General features: G+C 43.8%; 1 protein-coding gene across 1 annotated transcript; it reads left to right on the top strand.

Moving 5' to 3' along the window:
• Positions 1 to 644: 644 nt before the first annotated feature.
• On the top strand, positions 645 to 5451 carry MUC21 (mucin 21, cell surface associated). The gene is made up of 4 exons (XM_037046814.1): positions 645 to 1019; positions 2824 to 4233; positions 4369 to 4679; positions 5019 to 5451. Exons 1-4 carry the CDS (start codon positions 956 to 958, stop codon positions 5190 to 5192), a joined length of 1959 nt encoding a protein of 652 aa, XP_036902709.1. The 5' UTR covers positions 645 to 955; the 3' UTR covers positions 5193 to 5451.
• The last annotated feature ends 21497 nt before the right edge of the window (positions 5452 to 26948 follow it).

Raw genomic sequence — 26948 nt, 5'->3', positions numbered from 1 at the left:
GTGGAAAAGCTCTAATGGATTTCTCTGAAAACCAGCAAGAGGGGAAGTCCTGGGTTGAGGGTCACAAGGGGGCCCTATATTGTCTCTGCAGTCTGGCAGGTGGCTTGTTCCTGCACATTCAACAGTCTCCCCATGCCTTCAGGCCCCAAGCCTGAGAGACCACAGAGATGGCTGTATTGATCCTTGTATCCCTCTTCCCCTATTCATTCAATGCACATTGTTAAATACCTACTTACTGCACAGCACAGGGCTCCATCTGCCTTCTACCCATAACTGAGGGGGCCCAGATCTCTCATTACTGCTCTCTTTTGAGTCTTACATTTTTGTTTGTTTGGGAGAGGTGGGATCCTGCCCCCTTATCTCAGTCCATTAGGGCTTCTTCCTTGCTGAAACAGGCACATAGGACTTCCAGACCAGGAAACAGATGTAGAACAGGTTTCTGGCCCCATTCATGCCTCAGAGGGTGGGTCCCATCCACTCTGACAACCTTGATCTCCTTGTCCCATTCTACTTCCTGCTGCAACCCAGCCCAGTGCCCTGTGTAATGTGATCTTTTTTTAACCTTCCTCTTGACCGCTAGTCTACTTCTTCTCAGGTTCAGTGTTGTTTTCTTAGCTGCTCATAGTTGACAGAAGAACAAGTCAACTTTCTACTTCCTCCCCAACCCATATGAGGCTATAAAGGCCCCTGTGGCTCTTCCATGATAAAGAAAGAGGCAAGAGCATCGCATGGAAGAAGCTTAAGGAAACCAGCCATCCAGTCTCTTACTCCATCCCTAAACACACAGCTCTTCCCAAGAGAACATATGTAGGAGACCCAAGCTCCTGGAAGCTCCAGCTTTTATCTCTTCACCGTGAACTCTCCTTATTCAAGAATACTGCTCATTGCCTTCTAGGTCTTGGCTGCATCTGGGATCAAGCTATCTTGCTTTCTGACCATCAAGAGACAGATCAAGATGCAGAAAGGAAGCATTCCCCTTAAGTCTTTGTTACTATTGCATCTCCTAGTTTTAAAACATGGTAAGTAATTTTCTTTAAAAGCGGTGGTCTAAAAACCTTTGGGGGAGGGTTGTGGAGTGGTGTCCACCACTTAGAGCAGCTATAGGGGTCCTCCATATGACCATGATCATTTACTCCAGGCACCACAGTCTAATAACAAATCGCCAGGGAAGCAGTCTGAGTACAGTGTTAAAACTGCTCTTCGATTGCCTGCATAGGAACTATGGCTCCATTTGTTGCCTGTGTACTTTGGGTGAGCTGTTTAACTACTCTGTGCATTGGTTCTGCATCTACAAAATGGTATGACCTATGTGATATAGCTGGGGGTGCTAAATATTAAGAATGAGGAGAGTTGATTATTTTTTAAAATATCACCCATCTAATAATCTACAAACCTAATTTCTGTCCTGTTCCTAACCTAATTCCACATCAGCCTAAATTAACCTCAGACCAAGGAGAGTAGGATTTAAGGATCAAAACTGATTCTCACTCTGTTTCCATAGTCCTGGCATGCAAACTCTCTGTGGGCCATCTCCTATTGCACAACCAGAAAGCTTGACTTCTTAGAGAATTCAACATTTTGAATTAGAATGAGCCTCTTATCATTTTGACTCATCTGTTCTCCCAAACTTCTCAGGTTAAATCCACTCTCTCTGTCACATGGCACCTCTACTTCTGATCGTGAGATGTCACACGATCATCTCAGTTTCCTATTTAGTTTTAGGCATGATTCTGATCTTAATCCTGATTTGCATCCCATTGCAGAATTGGGGACCTTTCCAAAATACAGCTATATCCTAATCCTATGTTACTTGAAATAAGACTAAGGAAAAAATATACACATGCAGAGTGAGATGGTGGGCATCCATGTCCCAGTTAGTAGTAAAATGAGCCACATTGAAATAAATACAGGCTCTAGGGAACCTCAGTGTCTTTGTGCTTCAATGTAGTGAGGGGCAGAAAATAGGCACAACCTTAACTCCAGCTGAGCCTCCAAGAACACTAAAAACTACCCTACACTGTGGGTCTTGATATGGTCCTTAGTCCTGGGAGAGCTTATACATTTAATCTACATATAACCTGTTCTTGTCCAACCTCTGCCACAGTGGTCAGGAGCCCCTGGCACTTTAGTGCAAATAGGATAACTTGCTCCTTTAGAAGAGACAGATACCTGGGCCCCACCTCAAACTCTGACTCATTTAGTCTGGGGCTGTTTGTGTAGGAATCCTTATTTTTAACAAGCTCTCTGGGTGATCTTAATGCAGGTGTTTTCTGAATAACAGTTTGAGAAATGTTCAAGAAGGGAGCAATACAACTTTGAGAATGAAATAATCAGTAAATATTAGTTTAAGCTGGGTCCTACAAGTTTTTTATGAGAATTTTTATCTGTGTTACATCTTGTATAGCAGATTTTGCAATAAGCTTACTGCCAGTGAAACTAGGTCAGGTAAGCCCTGTGTTGGGCCTGTGTGGAGAAGGTGACAGAGCATGGTAGTAGCTACAAGTGCCAATTCAACAGCCTAGATTCAAATTCCTTTTCTACTACTGACTGGCTGTATAATTTTGAGCTAGGCTTAATATCTGTAAGCCTCAGTTTCTTCATCTTAGCTGGTGATAATAATAGTACTGATTTCAAAGGCCTGTGTGGGCGTTAAGTAGAATTATTTACGTAATAAATTTAACCAAGCTGGGAACAGTAAGTATATATGCTCTCTGCTCCTCTGTCTCCCTCCCTTTCTCTGTCTCTGTCCCATCCTCTCTTTCCTTCTGTATCTCTCTCTGTATACCTACATATTTATTTGTCATCATTTATCATTATAATCAGGCATGAGCCACAATGATGACAGCACAACTGTCAACACTACATCCAGTGTAGCCCCTAAGGGAATCAGTACATTCACCACCTACACTGGATCCAGCACAACATTCAGTGAGACCAGCACAGCCTCTAACACTGGATCCAGTATGACCTCCAGTGGAAAAAGCACAGCCTCCAACACTGGATCTGGTGTGACCTCAGGGGAAACCAGCACAACTTCCAACACTGGATCCACAGTGATCTCCAGTAGAACCAGCACAACCTCTGACACTGGGTCCACAGTAACCTCCAGTAGAACCAGTACTGCCTTCAACACTGGATCCAGTGTGACCTCAAGTGAAACCAGCACAACCTCCAATACTGGATCCAGTTTGGCCTCCAGTAGAACCAGCACAGCCTCCAACACTGGATCCAGTGTGACCTCGGGTGAAATGAGCACTACTTCCAATACTGGGTACAGTGTGACCACTAGTAGAACTGCCACAACCCCTGAAACTGGATCCCCAGTAACCTCCAGTAGAACCAGCACTGCCTCTGACACTGGATCCACAGTAACCTCCAGTAGAACCAGTACTGCCTCTAATGCTGTATCCAGTGTGACCTCGGATAAAACCAGCACAGCCTCCAACACTGGATCCAGTGCAACCTCGGGTGAATCCAACACAAGTTCCAATACTGAATCCAGTGTGACCTCCAGTAGAACCAGCACAGCTTCCAACACTGGATCCAGTGTGACCTCAAGTGAAACCAGTACAACTTCCAATACTGGATCCCCAGTAACCTCCAGTAGAACCAGCACAGGCTCCAACACTGGATCCAGTGTGACCTCGGATAAAACCAGCACAATTTTCAACACAGGATCCAGTGTCACCTCAGGTGAAACCAGCACTAGTTCCAATACTGGATACAGTGTGACCTCTAGTAGAACCACCACAGCTCCTGAAACTGGATCCACAGTAACCTCCAGTAGAACCAGTACTGCCTCCAATGCTGTATCCAGTGTGACCTCGGATAAAACCAGCACAGCCTCCAACACTGGATCCAGTGCAACCTTGGGTGAATCCAACACAAGTTCCAATACTGAATCCAGTGTGACCTCCAGTAGAACCAGCACAGCTTCCAACACTGCATCCAGGGTGACCTCGGGTGAAGCGAGCACTACTTTCAATACTGGGTTTAGTGTCAGCTACAGTACAATGAGCACAGCCTCCAACACTGGATCGAGTGTGACCTCAAGTGAAGCTAGTACGACTTCCAAAGCTGGATCCCCAGTAACCTCCAGTAGAACCAGCACAGGCTCCAACACTGGATCCAGTGTGACCTCCAGTAGAATGAGCACAGCCTCCAACACTGGATCCAATGTGACTTCAGGTGAAACTGGCACAACTTCCAATACTGGATCCAGTGTGACCTCCAGTAGAACCAGCACAGCCTCTGACACTGGATCCCCAGTAACCTCCAGTAGAACCAGCACAGGCTCCAACACTGGATCCAATGTGACTTCAGGTGAAACTGGCACAACTTCCAATACTGGATCCAGTGTGACCTCAGATAAAACCAACACAGCCTCCAACACTGGATCCAATGAGACTTCCAGTGGGACCAGCACAGCCTTGAGTACCATATCCATTGGGACCTCCAGTGGGACCAGTACAGCTGTCAACACTGGATCCAGTGCAACCTCAGGCCCACCTTTGTCAACTGGAATGCACACAACTTCCAGCAGAAACAGTACAAGTGCTGCTACTTCAACAAGTAAAGTGGGGGCCGATGGGTCCTTGAAGCCATGGGAAATCTTTCTCATCACTCTGGTCTCGGCTGTAGTGGCTGTGGGATTCTTTGCTGGGCTCTTCTTCTGTGTGGTGAGTGCCTAATAAGCAGGGGAGTGCCTGGGGAAGGAGTAGCAGGAACCTAGCAAATGGGTATGAATAATAGGGGAACCAAGCTGGGGGTGAGTAGGGAGAGGGGAGATCGGGGAGAGTTACTACAGGGAAGTACCACAATGTGGCCAGAGGAGCCAATCAGTGTACAAGGGAACTACTGACTTGACAGTAAAGGGGCCAAAAGAACGGAAAAGGCTGGAGGAAGAAGTACAAGATAACAATGGTAGTTTGAGAGGGGAGAGGGCTCCAGTAGGAATCCATAGTGAAGATGTGGAAGAGGGTACATAATTTTAAAAATATTCACCTTTCTTTTTCTAGAGAAACTTCCTGAACCTGAGAGGCAGCTTTAACATACCTGTCTACCACCCCCATGACCCCCACCTTGACCTGGGCCCTGAAAGGAGTCACAGAGTCCACCACAGGCCTAGGTGGAGCCGTAGGTGGTTCTGGAGGAAACAAGAATCCACTGTAGCTATGGAGATGAGAGGGTGATACAAGAGACCCTGAACAGGGCTGAAGTCAGAGAGCCACCTTCTTCGTGGAGGAAGCTGACCTGAGGGACTGGAGATCTGAGTGTCTTTTCATTTGTCCCCAGAGGTCCCCTCCCAGCTTTGGATCTGTGACAGCCTTGGAGAAGATGCTTCCTCCCTCTCTGTTGCTTTTATCAGACATTGGAAAGAAGAGACACTTATGGTCATTTGGCTTAGAAATAAATACATCCAAAATAAAGGACAGAGAAAACCTGTGTGTACACATGAGTGGGTGTTTACTGCACTAACATGCATTTCCCAGTCATATGAGAGAACTGCCATGCTGTAAAGCACCTGCCATTCAAAATCTCCACAGCAAAATCCAGAGACTTCATTCATGTGTCCTCCTTTTCTAATTCTTGTCCCAAGTAGGACTCTTACCCAGGATCCCCAAGACTCATTCAGGCTCCTAGGGGAATGAGTTGGGAGAAATGAGAAGGGAGGGCCTGGGCCAGGATTCCAGGAGTGCACTGAATAGGTCTGTGGTGCAGAGCTCATGTGTGAGCTGCCAGAGCATGATGAGGTGGAGGGGCACAGGGGGCTGGGGGCTGGGTGTGTTCACTTCACATCACAGTGTGCAGGGCATTTTCTTCTGCTCCTGACCTGGGCTACTTGTCAGACTGAAGATGCTAGTTGGCACATTTCTCTCAGAGTGAGCCCTTTGGAAGAGAGAGGAAGCACTTCCTGTTTTACCAGGCAAGGTCTTTCTGGCCTGAACCTTTCTGGCTTAGGACTAACATTTTAAGAGGCTCATGAAGTCTCCTTGAAGGACTGCACATATCCCTTTCATGGGTGTAGAGGACCTGGCTACCTGAACCTACAGGCCTTAGAGGACACAGGGAGCTGCTTTGGAATGCCAAGATGCTCTAGGTTCCATAAGGCAGTGAGCATGCCCACACCTGGGACAGAGCCCTTGGGAGAAAATTAGCAGTTTTCGGGTGACTTCACCCCAACTCACAACAGTGGAAACTGTTTTGCCTTCCAGCACTCATTGGGTTTCTGAAACCCAAACAGCTGAACCTAATTAATGAGGCCATGCAAAGCCACAGGCAGGCTCATCATCACCTCACTTAGAGGGGTTCAGCAACCAGAAGGAGAAGCTGAGCTGAACCCCCTGAAAAGGTGCTGCCCACTGGTGTGAACTGTGGAAAGAATGTGAAAGGTGTGAAAATAACTGCGATAAGGAAAGGCAATCCATCTAGGTAATTAAACATTGTAAGACACAGCTTTTCACATTTAAAATCATAACAAATGAACTGAGAAAGACTGGTCACTGTTGAGAATAACATTAGTAACCTGGGTGAGCAAGTGGGGGAAAGAAGTAGCTCAGTTAGACACAAACTGCAGAGATGAGAACCACCAGAAAGTGGAAGACACCGGAAGACAGATTTTGGGAATACCAACACAAGAACAATAAGTTCAAAACAGAGAAAAAAGGAGAAAATGGATGAGAGGAATGAAAGAATAAAGAGAAGAAAAAGTTGAGCATGCAGATTGAAAGTATTCACTAACTATAACTCTGTAGATATACTCAAAACCATTGACTGACTTACCTATTTCAAATAGGTGAACTATACAGCATGTAATTATATCTCAGTAAAGCTACTATAGTATTATTACCGGGCATTATAGAAAATGTGTAAATAAAAATTTTCGTTGCTAAAGATAAATCACAAAGGACTCAAAGCAATGGGCACTTGGTAATAGAGGAAGAAGGGAGGAAGTTATGGTGAGCAAATTATCTTCTGATTAATTCACTAGTTATATTACTGTGAGTATCTCAGTACTCCCAGAGCCTGAAGTATGTTTATAGAGTTAGAAAGCAGTTACTCAACTTTTGTCATGGAATACACTCCCGTGAACACAGACGTTTTTACCTGATGAAGGCCCGGTTCACGGAGCAGAAGTCCAGGAAGTGGGCAGGTGAGGTGCTGATCTGCCAGACCAGTTTGCTCTGTTGGTCTAGTACATTGATCTTCGAATGAATCTGACTCATGCTCTTTAAGGCGCACAAAGACTTTCTAAAGAATATTATGCAGGTGTGGGATGTTTTATGGGAATCACTTTCCAGATCTTCAACTTCCATATATATACTTGCCTAAAACTGATGTGTCTGAGAAGACCTCTGTGGTCGGAGCATCAGGCTACGTATGCTCTTCTAACTCCCCTTCACAGTCATCCATCTTTGCTTTCTGGTCCCTACCGTTATAGAGAAAATGAAGGAATATCTTAAAAATTTCTTCTAGCTTAGGCTTTATATACCCAGAGTAGGGCTCATGCTTTTGCCTGCCTCATATAAATTCCTTTTAGGGGCTAAGTGGTGTATAACTGGTAATTTTGGTACGTGTTCAGATGGGATGTATTCAGATATATTGTAGAGTGAGGAACAGGAGTAATAAAATTACTGTTTAACTGTTCTCTCCCATCTGTGTCAAAGAATGCACCCCTCCCGTGGGAGCCTGCTGTGGAAGTAGGGCCCAGGCAGCCCCTGCAACCAGTAACACAGGTGGCAGTGCCTTTGCTAACCCAGATGAGAACCAATGGCAAGCGGCCCACCTTGGCGGTCTGTCTGCGTACTGCAGGATATTCAGGGTTGGTAGAAATTGCTGAAAAACAGAAACATATGAAACCCACATCCCAGGTTTGTACACCATTCTTTGTGAGGAGATAGTCTCATTCACCAGTTTCTTAGTCTAGGTTGCAGTTGTATATCTTGCATGATTTCAAGGAGAAAAATGTAACTAGTTCCATATTTACTTCCAACTGATTAATGCTACATCTTAAGATGAAAGGAACACAGAGAGGCCTTACAGCATGTCAGCTAAGAGCACAGATGGGGCACTAGAATTTTTTGTCTCAAATCTAAACTCCCTGAGGCCTAGCACAAATTCCTTAATTCTTCAAGACTTCAGTGTGCTCATCCATAAAATTGAGGGAATCGTGGACCCACTTCACAGAGTTGCTGTGAAGCCCTTAGAATTGTCCTGTATTAGTAAGCAGTCTATAAATTTTCTTATCTTGTATATTAGGTAGGTTCTTGTTTCATATTTTCTTGAAAATATGGGAGAATACTTCATAGAAAAAATATTTTTATTTACTTTTCACCAAAAGGTTATTGAGAAATGTAAATTTTAAAGTCACAGGAAAATTAAAAAGTTTATAAACATATCTTTTGGTACAGAAAAACATGATGTTCAAAACTATCTTTTAAACAAAAAGATTACAGTTGAATAATGTGGGGCAAGTGGTATATTCAGAGAGCAGCAGAAGGAACTCTGTGGATCAGACTGTTAAGGGAGAACTTGCTTATATTCTATTAAAAAGGGAAATGGTGGATACTGAGATGAGAAGTGTTAGCATACATTTCAAACATTTTAAACAGCAATAAAACTGCCTTATTATTTAAATATCTATACTTACAATATGGTATGTATTACATCTTTTAAAATTATTAAATTTGGACTTCCGCCAAGACGGAGGCATAGGTGGAAACACTGTGCCTTCTCCCACAACCAAGTTTGAATACAACAAAGGTTTAGTAAACAAAGACCCAGCCAAAGAACAGAAAACTGAACTTTACAGAATTCCAACAACAATGAACCGTTCAACCAAGACGGTAAGAGGGTCAGAGCCCGCAGAGGAGCAGGGTTGGGCAGGAAGAATCCCGAGACCCAGGTGACCCAGGCACACAGGCAGCTTGGACCCAGTGAGGGTGTGGGGCAGGCTGAGCTCGGTCACACATTCGCGTGTGGATAAACCAGCAGAGGTGTGAGCAGTGAGACGGACCCCACAGGCCCCAGCAGCAAACCCAGTGAGGGTGCGGGGCAGGCTGATCGAGGTTGCACATTCGCGCCGGACCGGGCAGCCCCAGCAACGGGAGGAGGCAGAGGGGACCGCCATTGATTTCCTTTGACTCCGTGGCCACATACAGCATCACAACCCAGCAACTGACTTTCCCCGCCCTGGTGAACTCCTAGGGCTCCGCTCCTCATACTTAACAGGCACAAACAGTCCAAAGTATGGCTCAAGAAGAACTCAAAGCCCCAGAGCCGATAACTCTAAGTGACCAAGAGATGGCCAGCCTCTCAGATGCACAGTTCAAGACACCGTTTATCAGGATGCTCACAGAACTGGTTGATTATAGTCACAAATTAGAGGAACATATGAAGGCTAAACTAATTGAAATGAAGGGAAATGCACAGGAAACCTATGGTGATGGAAAGGAAACTGGGACTCAAATCAATGGAGTGGACCAGAAGGAAGAACGAAACATCCAACCAGAAAAGAATGAAGAAACAAGAATTCAAAAAAATGAGGAGAGGCTTAGGAACCTCCAGGACATCGTTAAACATTCCAACATCTGAATTATAGGGGTACCAGAAGGGGAAAAGAAACAGCCACTAGTGGAAAACTTATTTGAACAAATAATAAAGGAGAACTTCCCCAGTCTGGCAAAGGAAATAGACTTCCAGGAAATCCAGGAAGCTCAGAGAGTCCCAAAGAAGTTCGACCCAGGAAGGAACACACCAAGGCACATCATAATTACATTAGCCAAGATTAAAATGAAGGAGAGAATCCCAGAAGCAGCAAGAGATAAGGGGACAGTCACCTACAATGGAGTACCCATCAGAATGTCAGCGGATTTCTCAAAGGAGACCTTAAAGGCAAGAAGGGGCTGGAAAGAAGTATTCCAATTATTGAAATCCAAAGACCTACAGCCAAGATTGCTTTATCCAGCAAAACTTTCATTTAGAATGGAAGGACAGATAAAGTGCTTCTCAGATAAGGTCAAGTTCAAGGAGTTCATCATCACCAAGCCCTTATTATATGAAATGCTAAAGGGACTTATCTAAGAAAAAGAAGATGAAAAATATGAACAGTGAAAGGACAGCAAACTCACAGTTATTAACAACCACACCTAAAACAAAAGCAGACCAAGAGGACAGCTAGATCAGGAGCAGAACCGTAGAAATGAAGAACACATGGAAGGTTAGCAACAGGGGAGTGGGAGGAGGAGAAGGGGGGAGAAGGTACAGAAAATAGCATAGACAGTAGGTAGAAAATAGATAGGGGGAGGGCAAGAATAGTGGGGGAAATATAGAATCTAAAGAACTTGAGACAGGTGGTTATAAACTAAGGGGGGGAGAATGGTGGGGGAGGGAGTTTGTGGGTGGATGGGAATGAGGGGGGGAATAGAACAACTGTAATGATATAATCAATAAAATATATTTAAAAAATAAAGTAAATAAAATTATTAAATTTATGGTACATAATTTAGATTAAACATGAACCAGTAAGAGAATATGTAGTTTTTTCCCTACACAAATGGTGGTTTAGCTGTTTGATGAAGTCTGAACAACATCATGAGAGATTAGCACTTCCAGTCCAAGGGTGACCACCACCTTTGGGGGCAGCTTGGAGGAAGATGGGTTGCAGGCAAAAATCATGTTGGTTTGTTTTTCACAGAAGATCTTGTTTCTTTTTATTTATTTTTTCTGATAAACCACATGTGATAGGGGAAGGTAGCTATGAGACTCCTTATAATGACAAGAACTAGAATTGAAGATACACTAAAATTAGAAAGAGAAAGCAGGCTCTCGTCTGGTAGGCTGAGGAAGATCTGAAGCAGGACATTGAGGGACATGGCAGTGAGAAGCTGGAACTTGGGAATTTTCCAAGTAAGACTTTCAGCACAAGAGGCTCAAGGATGAATTTTGAACCCACACTGTGTTTACTTTATGCAAGTGGTTGGTCCCTGAAATTCCTCTCAGTGTGATGGATGAATCTCTTGCTGTCTCATCCAAACAAAAGTTTAAGCCCTCAGCTCTCGTGTGCTCTTTCCTTCATATCATCACAACTGACTCTCCAAACAGGTATTCAAAACATGGTCTCTGGCCAGTGTGCTTCACGTACTCAGCCCATTCCTGACTCCTCAGTTTTCTTGCCCTATGCCTTCTGATGACTGTTTCATCTGTTTCTTCATGCTGCTCATGCTGGGCCTATGTAGCTTCTGTGCTCTTATTTCTAGGTTCTTTCCAATAGTGCCAGATCCAGGATTCCACACAGAATGAGGTTGGGAATAGGCACTCTGGCTGGGAGAGTCCAGAGAAAGGATCACAGTTGTGCACTGCCCTGCATCTAGGAGAAAACTCTCTGGAGAAGGCCTTAAATCCCCAGCTCCCCCAAAATGAATACCTGTTGACCTTAAAGATCTACTTGCTTCCTTTTCTTCTCTTCCTCTTTCCTCCTTTACACAGGCTGCCTGCTTTGGAAATGAAGCATACACTCAAAGAAAACAGGCTTCATATAATTTCTGGTTCAAAGTATGGAGTCCTTTTACCAGACACTGATCCCTTCCCTGCCTCTCCCTGGGCCTGCCCCCTCTGCTCTGGCTGACTTGCCTTCTGCTGCCTTTGCTCCTACTTGGACCCCAGGGGGAACAGCCTGGAGCTGCAGAGTAGGACACAGAGATTCCCTTTTCTAGGAAGGGAGGACCTGAAGCTGTGGCCAGTATAAATGCCTTAGATATGCTCATGAGAAAAGAGAAGAAAGCTAGAAGTCAAACTCAGGCAATTTGTAGAGTATCCCAGCCTCCACCTCTGGGGGCTTACCTTGGCTCTGACTGGCCTCCTGAGATTTCCCTGCAGCCATACTTCCCTTCAAGGCCCTGGGAGTGTGCCTCTTGCCTCTTTGCCTCTACAGTTCACCTTCCTCTGGGGCTGAGGCCTTCTAAATGAGAACTTCCCCTGTGCATCATTTCAAGACGAGGAGAAGGAACATCTCTCCTGATTTCCTGGTCCCGTGGCTGCTGCTCTTTGGAGTCCTGGGTAAGTGACTTAAGAGTTAATTGAGGAGAAAGGTATGGAGACCATAGGTCTGAGAGAGGGGTCCAAGTCCAGGCATGATTCCTCTCCCAAAAGCAAAGATGACTTACTCTTTTGGCCATTTCTGCAAAAGCTAGTACTGCCCCCAACTCCACTGCCTGGGGTCTGAAGGTCAGCACAGCCAAGGGTGTCTCACTTCCTCTGTATTTCAAACAGATGTTTTATTTTGAACTGGAACATCCTAGTTTCGATAGCATTCTTAATTCCAAATTAGAGCCACGTTCTGAGTCTAAAGTTCAGTAGAAATATCCCTTTCTCAAGTGCAACATGATTTCAACAAGACTTCCTCCCTCAGAATTCCTGGGAGAAACAAACTGAAGGTTGCCCATGGGAAAGCAGGACTCTCCTGGGAGTCAGTGATGGTTTCTGTGGAAGGAAGCAACCCCTGAGGTGAGCGGTGGGGATCAGGGCTGCAGTGGGACCTGACCTCATGGCCTGAGCTGATTTCACAGACTCTAATCTTTGATTTCTCTCATCAAATTTTCTTCCTTACTATTAGATACAGGCTTAACGAGCATATCTACTTCCTTTGCTTTGCTATAGGAGGTCAGGTCAAGAGGAGGAAGGTACAGAATTAAAAGAAAAGATCTAGGTCAAATGATGTAGAGCACAGGTGGCAAACATAAGGCCCATGGGCTGAATCCTGCCATCCACCTTGTTTTATCCAGCCCAGCACCTTGTTTCTACCTGGCGGCAGCACTAAGCTCTTGCTTAATTGTTAGAAGTAGTTACATTTGTACAGTCCTAAAATTACATTCAGCCCCTTGAAGGCAACCACAAGGCTGATGTGGCTCCCAGTGAAAATGAGTTTGACACCCCTGATGTAGAGGATTTGGGGAGATTTCCCCCTTTCTTTACCAATATGTCCATGTCTTGCATCCTTTTCTGTATTTCCTCCCTCCCTCTACTCCAGCCCTCCCTCTGCCTCAGCCCTCCCTCCTTAAGGGCTCTCTCTTTTCTCCCCCATTCTTGTGATCACTTTTATCTCAAATGCTTCAACTGTTCCCTCCCTACCAGGGACTCCCAAATCCACTTCCAACTCTTCCAATAGTTGACTCCAGGCCTATCCATCTGATTTTACTTCAGACCTAGCATGTCCTTCATGTAGTCATCCGACAGACATTTACGGAGTTGGTACCCTGAGCCAGGCACTGCGACCTGCCAGGCCCTGGTGAAGACAGCTGCAGAAAAGCAGAAAAGCCAGAGTCCTGCCCTCACAGGACCCCACCTGCTGCAGAAGGCAAACAGACCCAAACAAGATTTCTTTCTCTCTTTTTAAAAAGATTTTATTTATTTATTTTTTAGGGAGGGGAAAGGAGGAAGAAAGAGAGGGAAACATCAGTGTGTGGTTGCCTCTCAAGTACCCCCTACTGGGGACCTGGCCTGCAACCTAGGCATGTGCCCCGACTGGGAATTGAACTGGTGACCCTTTGATTTGCAGGCTGGCACTCAACCACTGAGCCACACCAGCCAGGGCCCAAAAACAATTTCATCACAAAAGAAACAAATGTACCAGGTGCTGACAGGCACCCTGTTGTCTCACCACCAGGTCTATAAAGTAACACCCCCACCACACATACTCTGTTATAGGGAATTAGCAAGGATTGACTCCCCCCTGGGACATCTGCTTCCCTTCTCACCCTCCTGTCATCTCTGGAGCCTTCTCTGGGTTTTCTCCTTCTCATATCTTTTCTTCCTCCACCATTCTTCAATCCTTCCCATCAGCATCCAAACAGTGTCAATAAATATCACTCAGGGAAATTATTAACAACCTTGGTTTTGCAGCTCTGGTGTCCAGAGATCCCAGGTCTGTAAGCATGGAGTGGCTGTGCTGAGATCTTGTGTTAGTAAGCTCTCAGGTGATCTAACCACAGAGGTTCCCGGATTCAACATTTACTCAACAGAAATAATGTCCATGCCTAACAGCTGTGCAGCCACATCACTCCCTACCACTGCCTCCCCTCCATTCTCCTTCATCACCCACCTTTTAAACAATTCTCTACATTTGCTATTTCCCCTTCTCACCTCCCATTTACTTGTTTATTTCATTTTAATTTTATTTTACTAGATACTGCATGTAAATAGTTCTGTAAAAGGAAAAAATCCTGCAGGCTTATAGTCAAACTTCAGATCCTGACCCCTTTCTCCCACTGCTTTTCTCTAGTGCATTCTAATCCTGAGTTTCTTTTGACACTTACCTTCTTATTTCTAAATAACATTCTTATTTGTCAGTTGTTTTGGTCTTCAATCCTTCTGTTCAAAAGGAGATTGAGCACCCACCTCCCGCCTCTGCACATAAACACCTCATATTCCATTTCATACTTCACCCAAATGTTCATATCAAATCTTTAGTGTTAAATTAGTATTTACAACTTCTGGCCAAGATGAAGGCAGAGGTGGAAATATTGTACCTCCTCGCACAATCAAATTTAAGGACAACAAAGATTCAGAAACAAAAACACAACCAGAACAGACAGAAAACTGAACTGCACAGAAATCCAACAACAATGAACCACTCATCCAGACAGGTAAGAGGGGTGGATTCAGCAGCCAGCAGAGAGGGGTCCTGGAAGAAAATGATGATGGTTAGCAGACGCGGGTGGGCACAGGGACAAAACGGGCAAACCCAGTAAGTCTCACAAGGTGGCTGGCTGACTGCAGACACACATTAGCGTGCAGATAAACCAGGCAAAACAATGGGCAGTGAGACAGACCACACAACCCAAGGCTCCAACGACAAAAATTAAAGCCAAAAGGGACTGACTGGAAAAACTTTCAGGAATTGAGGTGCCGGGAGAGGTTCCCAGCCTCATAGAAGAGTTCGTTGGAGAAACCCACATGGTCCTAGAATGTACACAAGCCCACCCACTTGGGAACCAGCACCAGAAGGGCCCAATTTGCTTGTGGGAAGTGGCAGAGGGAACTGAAATCTGAGAGAGAGCACAACAAACACCAATGCTCCCTCTCTGACCCCACCTCCACATACAGCATCGCAACCCAGCAATATAAGTTGACCCGCCCTGGTGAACATCTAAGGTTCCGCCCCTCATACGTAACACACATGACCTGACCAAAACATTATGGCTCAAGCAGAAGAACCACTCAAAGCCCCAGAGACAATACTTCTGAGGGACCAAGAGATAGCCAACCTATCAGATGCCCATTTCAAAACACTGGTGATCAGGATGCTCACAGAACTGGGTCATTTTAGTCACAAATTAGATGGAAAAATGAAGGCTACACTAAGTGAAATGAAGCAAAATGCAAAAGGAACCAATAGTGATGGAAAGGAAACTGGGACACAAATGAATGGAGTGGACCAGAAGGAAGGAAGAAACAACCGAACAAAAAAGATAAAGAAACAAGAATTTGAAAAAAATGAGGAGAAGCTTAGGAACCTCCAGGATACCTTTATACATTCCAACATCCAAATTATAGGGGTACCACTAGAGAGAGGAAAATGGCGGCGGAGTAGGACGGAGCAACTCCAGTTCTCGTACACCTGGGAGAAAATCCTGGCAGATTTACAGAAGAACAGCGCAATCAATTCCCCATCCAACAATTCCCCAGCACTTATGAAAATAAGAGACCAGAGATAGTGACAAACCAGACAGCTAGAGGTGGTTGGGGTCTCAGGGACGTGAGTAAGGACAGAGGCGGCCAGGCCAGCGGCAGCCATTAGCCGGCGCGTAAAGACCTCGGAGCCGCGGCTGCTGCAGCGGTTGGAGCCCAGAGGCTTCCTTCCGTCTGTGCCCAGCGACAGGGGCGTCTGCCACGGAGAACTCATTGGGAGCCCGGCAACCCTGAGTAAAGTCAAGGGCAGCGGCAGTGGTGGCGGTGGCAGCGGCGGGAGGACAGCCATTGGCCAGCACATAAAGACCTCGGAGCCGCGGCTGTCTCAGCGGTCGGGGCCCAGAGGCTTCCGCCTGCGCCCAGAGACAGGGGCGTCTGACACAGAGGACTCATCGGGACTGGGCACCTGTGAGTAAAGACAAAAGCAGCAGCGGCAGGGCCGGCTGCCCTCGGGAGCCAGGCACCCAAGAGTAAAGTCAAAAGCTGCAGCGGCAGGACCAGCAGCCATTGGCTGGCGCGTAAAGACCTTGGAGCTGCTGCTGCCACAGCTTCCAGGGCCCAGAGGCTTCTGTCTATGGCCAGTGCGGGGGGTATGCCACAGAGGATTCAGCGGGAGCCCAGCAACTCTGATCACACACACACAAAGAAAGGAGTAGGTGGAAGCAGAGAACATCAAGATACCTGCAGGAGACTGCACCACTGAATTTCACAGGAATTCTACCACAGAAATTCACACCATAAACCTAGGGAGTCAGAAGAGATCAATTTAAGAAGCTGAAGCTAACAAGAAGACTCTCATAAGCAATGGGAAGACAAAGAAACAATGCCCAAATGAAAGAAAAGGTGGAAGTCTCAGAAATAATGTAAGATGAAAGAGAGGCAAGTCAGCTATCAGATATTGAATTCAAAGCACTAGTTATCAGGAAATTCAAAGAGCTCACAATGAGCTACCAGAAACTAGAGGGGAGCTACCATGAGCTCTCCGCAAACTATATCAACATGAAAAAGGAAATAGAAACTATCACCAAAGGACAAGAGGAAATGAAGAATACAATTTCGGAACTGAAGAACACAGTAGAAGGAATGAAAAGCAGGATCGATGAGGCAGAAGATCGGATCAGTGAGTTGGAGGACACAGTAGAAAGAATCTCCCAGAAAGAGCAAGAAAGGGAAAAGAGGCTCAAAAAGAATGAAGATGGGCTAAGAGAAATGCAAGATAATATGAAACGTAATAATATCCGAATAATAGGAATACCAGAAGGAGAAGAAGAAGAACAAGGGATAGAAAACCTATTTGAAAGAGTAATGATGGAAAATTTTCCTAATTTGATGAGAGAAAAAGTTACACGAATCCAGGAATCACAGAGAGTCCCATTCAAGAGGAACCCAAAGAGGCCCACTTCAAGACACATCATCATTAAAATGGCAAAATTTCAAGACAAAGAGAGAATCCTAAAGGCAGCAAGGGAGAAAAAGGAAGTAACATACAAGGGAGCCCCAATAAGGTTAGCTACTGACTTCTCAATGGAAACACTCCAAGCAAGAAGAGAATGGCAAGAAATATTTCAAGTAATGAGAACCAGAGGCCTACAACCAAGGCTACTTTACCCAGCAAGGCTCTCAATCAAGATAGAAGGCCAAATAAAGAGCTTCCAAGACAAAAGAAGTCTAAAAGAATATGCCTCCACCAAACCAGCTCTACAAGAAATACTAAAAGGGCTGCTTTAAGGAAAGGAAGGAAAAGAGAGAGACAGAGAGGAACTGTGGTACAAAAATGGCAATGAATAAGTCCCTATCAATAATAACCTTGAATGTAAATGGATTAAATGCTCCAATCAAAAGACATAGAATAGCTGAATGGATAAGAAAGCATGACCCACACATATGCTGCCTACAGGAGACCCACCTCAGGACAAAAGACCATCACAGACTAAAAGTGAAAGGCTGGAAACAAATTTTCCAAGCAAATGGACAAGAAAAAAAAGCCGGGGTAGCAATTCTAATATCAGACAAAATAGACTTCAAAAAAAGGGCCATAAAGAGAGACCCAGAAGGTCACTTCATATTGCTCAAGGGAAGAATCCAGCACGAAGACATTAACATCATAAATATATATGCACCCAACATAGGAGCACCCAAATATATAAGAAAAATCCTAGAAGACTTCAAGAAAGATATTGACAGCAACACAATTATAGTAGGGGATTTTAACACCCCACTGTCAAAAATGGACAGATCTTCCAAACAAAATATCAACAAAGATATAGCAGCATTAAACGACACTCTAGAAGAAATGGACTTGACTGATATATATAGAGCGCTTCATCCCAAAGAAGCTAAATACACATTCTTTTCAAATGCACATGGAACATTTTCAAAGATAGACCACATGATAGGACACAAAATGAGCCTCAACAAATTCAAGAAAATTGAAATCATACCAAGCATTTTCTCTGACCACAAGGGACTGAAATTAGAAACCAACCCCAAAGGAAAAAACCCAAAACACCCAAAATCATGGAGACTGAATGGTATGCTATTAAACAACGAATGGGTCAAGATTGAAATTAGGGAAGAAATCAAAAAGTTTCTGGAAACAAATGAAAATGAACTCACAACAACCCAAAACTTATGGGACACGGCCAAGGCAGTCCTGAGAGGGAAGTTCATAGCAATACAGGCTTACCTAAAGAAAATAGAAACATTTCAAACAAACAACCTAACCCGACGCCTGCAAGAACTCGAAGAACAACAACAAAGACAGCCCAGAGCAAGTACAAGGAAGGAAATAACCAAGATCAGAGCAGAATTAAATGACATAGAGACCAAAAGCACAATTATAAGGATCAATGAATCCAAGAGTTGGTTTTTTGAAAAGATAAACAAAATAGACAAGCCTTTAAGTAGGCTCATTAAGAAAAGAAGAGAGAGGACACAAATAAACACAATCAGAAATGAAAGAGGAGAGATTACAACTGATACCACAGAAATAGAAGGGATTGTAAGGAATTACTATGAAGAACTGTATGCCAAGAAATTTGAAAACCTAGGTGAAATGGACAAATTTCTAGAAAAATATAATCTTCCAAAACTCAATGAAGAAGAAGTAGAAAGCCTGAACAGACCAATAACAGCAAATGAAATTGAAGCAGTAATCAAAAAACTCCCATCACACAAAAGCCCCGGACCAGATGGTTTCACAGGAGAATTCTACAAAGCGTTTAAGGAAGAGCTAACCCCTATTCTTCACAGACTATTCCAAAAAATCCAAAATGATGGGAAACTCCCAAACTCTTTTTATGAAGCGAGCATTATCCTAATTCCAAAACCAGAGAGAGACACAACAAAGAAAGAAAATTACAGGCCAATATCACTGATGAACATAGATGCTAAAATCCTCAACAAAATATTGGCAAATCGCATCCAACAATACATCAAAAAGATCATACACCATGACCAAGTGGGATTCATCCCAGGGATGCAAGGATGGTTCAATATCCGCAAATCAGTAAATGTAATACACCACATAAACAAAAGCAAGGACAAAAACCACATGGTCATATCAATAGATGCGGAAAAAGCTTTTGATAAGGTACAACACCCATTTATGATAAAGGTACTCAGCAAAGTGGGAATAGAGGGAGCATTCCTCAATATAATAAAGGCCATATATGAAAGACCTACAGCCAACATCATACTGAATGGGCAAAAACTGAAAGCTTTTCCACTAAGATCAGGAACAAGACAAGGTTGTCCACTTTCACCACTTCTATTTAATATAGTATTGGAAGTTCTAGCCACAGCAATCAGACAAGAAAAGGAAATAAAAGGCATCCAAATCGGAAAGGAGGAAACAAAACTGTCACTGTTTGCAGATGACATGATAGTGTACATGGAAAATCCTATAGACTCTACCAAAAAACTGCTGGAACTAATAAATGAATTTGGCAAAACAGCGGGATACAAAGTCAATATCCAGAAATCAAAGGCATTTCTGTATACTAACAATGAATCAGCAGAAGCAGAAATCAAGAAAAAAATCCCATTCGATATAGCAAAAAGAAAAATAAAATATCTGGGAATAAATCTAACCAAGGAGGTTAAAGACCTGTATGCAGAAAATTACACAACACTGAAGACAGAAATCAAGGAAGACACAAACAAATGGAGACGTATACCGTGTTCATGGATTGGAAGAATTAACATCATCAAAATGTCCATACTACCCAAAGCAATTTACAGATTCAATGCAATACCTATTAAAGTACCAATGGCATATTTCACAGACATAGAACAAACACTTCAAAAATTTATATGGAACCATAAAAGACCCCGAATAGCAGCTGCAATGTTAAGAAAGAAGAACAAAGTAGGAGGGATCACAATACCTGATATCAAACTGTATTACAAGGCCACTGTAATCAAAACAGCCTGGTACTGGCATAAAAACAGGCACATAGACCAATGGAACAGAATAGAGAACCCAGAAATAAACCCAAATCTCTACAGTCAATTAATATTCGACAAAGGGGGCAGTATCATAAAATGGGGTAAAGATAGCCTCTTCAACAAATGGTGTTGGGAGAACTGGACAGCTACATGCAAAAAAATGAAACTCGAGCACCAACTTACATCATACACCAAAATAAATTCAAGGTGGATAAAAGACTTAAATATAAGCCATGACACCATTAAAGTCCTAGAGGAGAACATTGGCAGGAAAATCTCAGATATTTCACGCAGCAACATTTTTACTGATATGTCCCCTAGAGCAAGGACTATAAAGGAAAGAATAAACAAATGGGATCTCATCAAAATAAAAAGCTTCTGCGCAGCTAAAGAAAACAGCATTAAAATAAAAAGACAACCAACTGTATGGGAAAACATATTTGCCAATGATACCTCAGACAAAGGTTTAATCTCCAAAATATACAAAGAACTCACACGACTTCACTCTAAGAAGACAACTAACCCAATTAAAAAATGGGGAAAGGACTTGAACAGACACTTCTGCAAGGAGGACATACAGAGGATCCAGAGACACATGAAAAGATGCTCAATATCACTAGCTATCAGAGAGATGCAAATTAAAACTACAATGAGATACCACTTTACACCGGTGAGAATGGCTATCATAAACAAAGCAATAAACAACAAATGTTGGAGAGGGTGTGGGGAAAAGGGGACTCTGGTCCACTGTTGGTGGGATTGCAGACTGGTACAACCATTATGGAAAACAGTATGGAATTTTCTCAGAAAACTAAAATTGGACTTGCCTTTTGACCCAGCAATTCCACTGCTGGGATTGTATCCTAAGAACCCTAAAACACCAATCCCAAAGAACCTATGCACCCCAATGTTCATAGCAGCACAATTTACAATAGCCAAGAGTTGGAAGCAACCTAGGTGCCCGTCAGTAAATGAATGGATCAAAAAACTATGGTACATATACACAATGGAATTTTATGCTGCAGAAAGAAAGAAGGAGCTCCTACCCTTTGCAACATCATGAATGGAACTGGAAAGCATTATGCTGAGTGAAATAAGCCAGGAGTTGAAGGACAGATACCATATGATCTCACCTTTAACAGGAAGCTAAACAACAAAACAAACAAGCAAGCAAAATATAACCAAAGACACTGAAATAGAGAACAGGCTGACAGTGACAAGAGGGGAGAGGGGAGGGAATTTCAGGGGAAATAAGGGAGGGATTTAGAGGAACCTATATAAAGGATACATGGACAACAACTGAGAAGGGTGGAAATGGGAGGGAGGGGGGAGCATGGGGGTGGGATGGGATGGGAGTAATAGACAGAAAACTGTACTTGAAAAATAATTAAATAAAAATATTGGGGGAAAAACAAATTATAGGGGTACCAGAGGGGAAGAGGAAGAGCAACAAGTGGCAAAGGTATTTGAACAAATAATAAATGAGAAACCCCCCAATGTGGCAAAATAAAATGGACTTCTAGGAAGTTCAGGAAGCTCAGAGAATCGCAAAGAAATTCCACCCAAGGCAGAACACACGAAGACATATCATAATTACATTACTCAAGATTAAAATGAAGGAGAGAATTCTAGAAGCAGTAAGAGATAAGGGGACAGTCACCTACAAAGGAGTTCCCATCAGACTGTCAGCGGATTTCTCAAAAGAGACCTTACAGGCAAGAGGGGGCTGGAAAGAAGTATTCCAAGTCATGAAATCCAAAGACCTACAGCCAAGATTGCTTTATCCAGCAAAGCTTTCATTTAGAATGGAAGGACAGATAAAGTGCTTCTCAGATAAGGTCAAATTCAAGGAATTCATCATCACCAAGCCCTTATTATATGAAATGTTAAAGAGACTTATCTAAGAAAAAGAAGATAAAAATATGAATAGTGAAAGGACAGAAAACTCACAGTTATTAACAACAATGCGTAAAGCAAAAGCTAACTAAGCAGACAGCTAGATCAGGGGTGGAGCCACAGGAATGGAGATCACATGAGGGGATAGCAACAGAGGAATGGGGGGCGGATAAAGAGAATAAGTAGCATAGACAATGGGGGAAAATAGACAGTGGGAGGGCAAGAGTAGTATGGGAAATGTAGAAGCTAAAGAACTTATGAAACATGGACATGAACTAAAGAGGGGAATGTGGGGGAAAGGGTATGCAGCATGGAGGGGAATGAAGGGGGGGGAGAAATGGGACAGCTGTAATGGCATAATCAGTGAAATAAAAAATAAAATTAAGACTTCCAGCCAAGGTGGAGATGTAGGTGGAAACACTGTGCCTCCTTGCACAACCAAGTTTAAAGACAACAAAGTTTTAGTAACAAAAACGCAACCAAAACACAGAAAATTGAACTGTACAGAAGTCCGATAACAACGAACCATTCAGCCAGACCAGTGAGAGGGGCAGAGTCAGTGGCTGGCGGAGCGAGGTCAGGCAGGAAAAATTGGCCAGAGCGACCCAAGAGCACAGACGGCAGTTGGCAGATCCCAGGTGCGGGGTGGCAACGGGCAGACCCAGTGGGGGCATAAGGCAGCTGGCTGACAGTGGTCACACATTCACACTCAGATAAACCAGGCAAAGGAGTGAGCGGTGAGACAGACCGTGCAGACTAGGGCCCCAGCAATAGAAATTAAAGCCTAAAAGCACCAACTGGAAAAACTTTCTCGGTCGAGGTGCTGGGAGAAACTCCCAGGCTCAAAGAGAGTTTGTTGGAGAGACCCACAGGGTCCTGGAGGGTGCACAGGCCCACATACTTGGCATCTGGCACCAGGGAGGCCAGGTTTTCTTGTGGGAAGCAGCAGAGGCCACCAAAATTTGAGAGAGAGCATGGAACAGGTGCCGTTGTCCCTTATGACCCCACCCCCTTATATAGCATCACAACCCAGGGCCCTGGTTTGCCCCACCCTGGTGAACACCTAAGGCTCTGCCCCTCATACGTAACACACACAACCAGACCAAAACATTATGGCTCAAGCAGAAGAACCGCTCAAAGCCCCCAGAGACAATACTTCTGAGGGACCAAGAGATAGCCAACCTATCAGATGCCCATTTCAAAACACTGATGATCAGGATGCTCACAGAACTGGGTCATTTTAGTCTCAAATTAGATGGAAAAATGAAGCAAAATGCAAAAGGAACCAATAGTGATGGAAAGGAAACTGGGACACAAATGAATGGAGTGAACCAGAAGGAAGGAAGAAACAACCAAACAAAAGAGATAAAGAAACAAGAATTCAAAAAAAATGAGGAGAAGCTTAAGAACCTCCAGGATACCTTTATACATTCCAACATCCAAATTATAGGGGTACCACTAGAGAGAGGAAAATGGCGGCGGAGTAGGACGGAGCAACTCCAGTTCTCGTACACCTGGGAGAAAATCCTGGCAGATTTACAGAAGAACAGCGCAATCAATTCCCCATCCAACAATTCCCCAGCATTTATGAAAATAAGAGACCAGAGATAGTGACGAACCAGACAGCTAGAGGTCGTTGGGGTCTCAGGGACGTGAGTAAGGATGGAGGCGGCCAGGCCAGCGGCAGCCATTAGCTGGCGCATAAAGACCTCCGAGCTGCAGCTGCTGCAGCGGTCGGAGCCCAGAGGCTTCCTTCCATCTGTGCCCAGCGACAGGGGAGTCTGCCACGGAGAACTCATCGGGAGCCCGGCAACCCTGAGTAAAGTCAAGGGCAGCGGCAGTGGTGGCAGCGGCGGCGGGAGGACAGCCATTGGCCGGCGCATAAAGACCTCGGAGCTGCGGCTGCCTCAGCGGTCGGGGCCCAGAGGCTTCCGCCTGCGCCCAGCGACAGGTGTGTCTGACACAGAGGACTCATCGGGACCCGGGCACCTGTGAGTAAAGACAAAAGCGGCAGCGGTAGGGCCGGCTGCCCTCGGGAGCCAGGCACCCAAGAGTAAAGTCAAAAGCTGCAGCGGCAGGACCAGCAGCCATTGGCCGGCGCGTAAAGACCTCGGAGCTGCTGCTGCCACAGCTTCCAGGGCCCAGAGGCTTCTGTCTATGGCCAGCGTCAGGGTGTCTGCCACAGAGGATTCAGTGGGAGCCCAGCAACTCTGATCACACACACACAAAGAAAGGAGTAGGTGGAAGCAGAGAACATCAAGGTACCTGCAGGAAACTGTACCACTGAATTTCACAGGAATTCTACCACAGAAGTTCACACCATAAACCTAGGGAGTCAGAACAGATCAATTTAAGAAGCTGAAGCTAACAAGAAGAGTCTCATAAGCAATGGGAAGACAAAGAAACAATGCCCAAATGAAAGAAAAGGTGGAAGTCTCAGAAATAATGTTAGATGAAAGAGAGGCAAGTCAGCTATCAGATATTGAATTCAAAGCACTAGTTATCAGGAAATTCAAAGAGCTCACAATGAGCTACCAGAAACTAGAGGGGAGCTACNGATCCAAGAAGGAACACACCAAGGCACATCATAATTACATTAGCCAAGACTAAAATGAAGGAGAGAATCCTAGAAGCAACAAGAGATAAAGTTACAGTATCCTAAAGGAGTTCCCATCAGACTGTCAGCTGATTTCTCACAATAGACCTTACAGGCCAGAAGGGGCTGGAAAGAAGTATTCCAAGTCATGAAATCCAAAGACCTACAGATTGAGCAATCCAAGATTGCTCTATCCAGCAAAGCTTTCACTTAGAATGGAAGGACAGATAAAGTGCTTCTCAGATAAGGTCAAATTCAAGGAGTTCATCATCACCAAGCCCTTATTATATGAAATGTTACAGGGACTTATCTAAGAAAAAGAAGATGAAAAATATGAACAGTGAAAGGACAGCAAACTCACAGTTATTAACAACCACATCTAAAACAAAAGCAAACTAAGAGGACAGTTAGATTAGGAAAGGAGCCACAGAAATGGATATCACATGGAGGGTTAGCAACAGGGGTGTGGGAGGAGGAGAAGGGGGGAGAAGGTACAGAGAACAAGTAGCATAGATGGTAGGTAGAAAATAGACAGGGGGAGGGCAAGAATAGTATGGGAAATATACAATCTAAAGAACTTATGACACATGGACATGAACTAAAGGGGGGAATGGTGGGGGAGGGGTGTGCAGGGTAGATAGGAGTGAAGGGGGAAATGGGACAACTGTAATGGCATAATCAATAAAATATATTTAAAAAATAAAATAATACTAAAAATAGTATTCACCTTATGATTACTGTGCAAATAATGTTTAGAACTGAGTGATATAATGACTTATGATTATTCTATTTTCTTGTACATTTTTGGTTTTCTGAGTATTAATCATAGCCTCATTTAAAAATTTGATTGCTCTCTTTATATATATTAATTCACCCAAAACATCCATCAGAAGAGTATAAATTTCTTTTCAATACACATGAGACAATCTATCAGATTCACTGCTGCCTTCAGAATCCCATTTGGAAGCATCTGTCCTCCTCCAGGCAATGCTTGTTGTTCCTTGATTGCTGCACAGCTCTTGTCTGCAAATTTTCTTGCCAACACTCTGGAAATTTTCTTTTACCTCTTGTAGATCCATGTCTTGTTTCTTGTTTCATTTTTTCATTTGGATGTAGCACTTTTTCTAGACACTTCTTGAGAGAAGGCTCATGGTAGGAAATTGTGTTAAAGACTTATCTCCTGTTAGGGTAAAGTAACCAATAGATCCAAAAATGACTTTGAAAAATAAACAAGTTTAAAAGAATGTCTAACTTATTATAAAACTAAAATAAAGTAAAATAAAATAGGCTTTATATAGATTGGTGGGAATTCTGTTCAATGCAGTCATTCAGGATCCCAGGCTGAAGGTGGTTCTGTCATTTTCTACACATGGTTTCAATGTCATCAATCCTTTCAGCCAAAGGGAGGAATATAAGTTATAGACATCCTTTCCCTCACAGTCCTCTGGCCAGGGCTTAGACATGTAGTCATACCTAGCTACAAGCAAGGGTGGAAAATGTAACCTAGCCATTTTTCCCAGGAAGAGGGAAAAATGCATATGTCTATAGACTTTATATGTCTGAGAATGTTTTTATTACATCCATACATTTGATTCATAGTACAGCTGCTTATAGAATTCTAGGTTGGACACTGTATATCCTCAGAATGTTAAAGGCGTTAACAGATTGTTATAGGTTCTAGATCGTGAAGTCTGATATTATTTTAATTACTGATTATTTGTAAGGGGTCTATTTTCTTTCTCTGGAAGATTTAGGATTAAAAAAAAACTAGTATTGTTCTAAAATCGCATAATGCAGTGCTCTAGTGTGTATTCTTCTTTCTTTGTGTTAGAAATTTATAGAGGAGAAAGTTGCCAGTCATTTATGGGAAATTTTCTTGCATGTTTTTCTCAGATAATTGCCTCACAATGATTTCTCTGTTTCATCTTTCTGAAAATCTTATTATCTGAGTGTTTGACCTCCTGGACTGACACTCTAATATTCTGTTTCTGTCTTTCAACTCCATCACTTTATTTTTCTTCTAGGACACAGGAAGAAAACACAAGGCCCATGGGCCAAATTTGGCCCTCCACCTTGCTTTATCCAGCCCAGCACCTTGCCTCTACCCATCAGCAGCACCAAGCTCCTTGCCCCTAGTTAAGGAGTAGTTACATTTATACAGTCCTAAAATTGCATTTGGCCCTTTGAAGGCAACCATGAGGCTGATGTGGCCCCCGGCAAAAATGACTTTGACACCCCTGTCAAGGGAGATAGCCTCAGCTTCTCAAGTGTTCTAATTTTTCCAGAGAATTTTGAAATTTTGGGCTTAAAAATCTTTTCA

The sequence above is a fragment of the Sturnira hondurensis genome, unplaced genomic scaffold, assembly GCF_014824575.4.
Source record: "Sturnira hondurensis isolate 20B ecotype Veracruz unplaced genomic scaffold, ASM1482457v3 Scaffold0005309, whole genome shotgun sequence".
Lineage (NCBI taxonomy): Eukaryota > Metazoa > Chordata > Mammalia > Chiroptera > Phyllostomidae > Sturnira > Sturnira hondurensis.
Note: the sequence above shows the minus strand (reverse complement) of the source record. Positions and strands in the feature narration are given on the sequence as shown.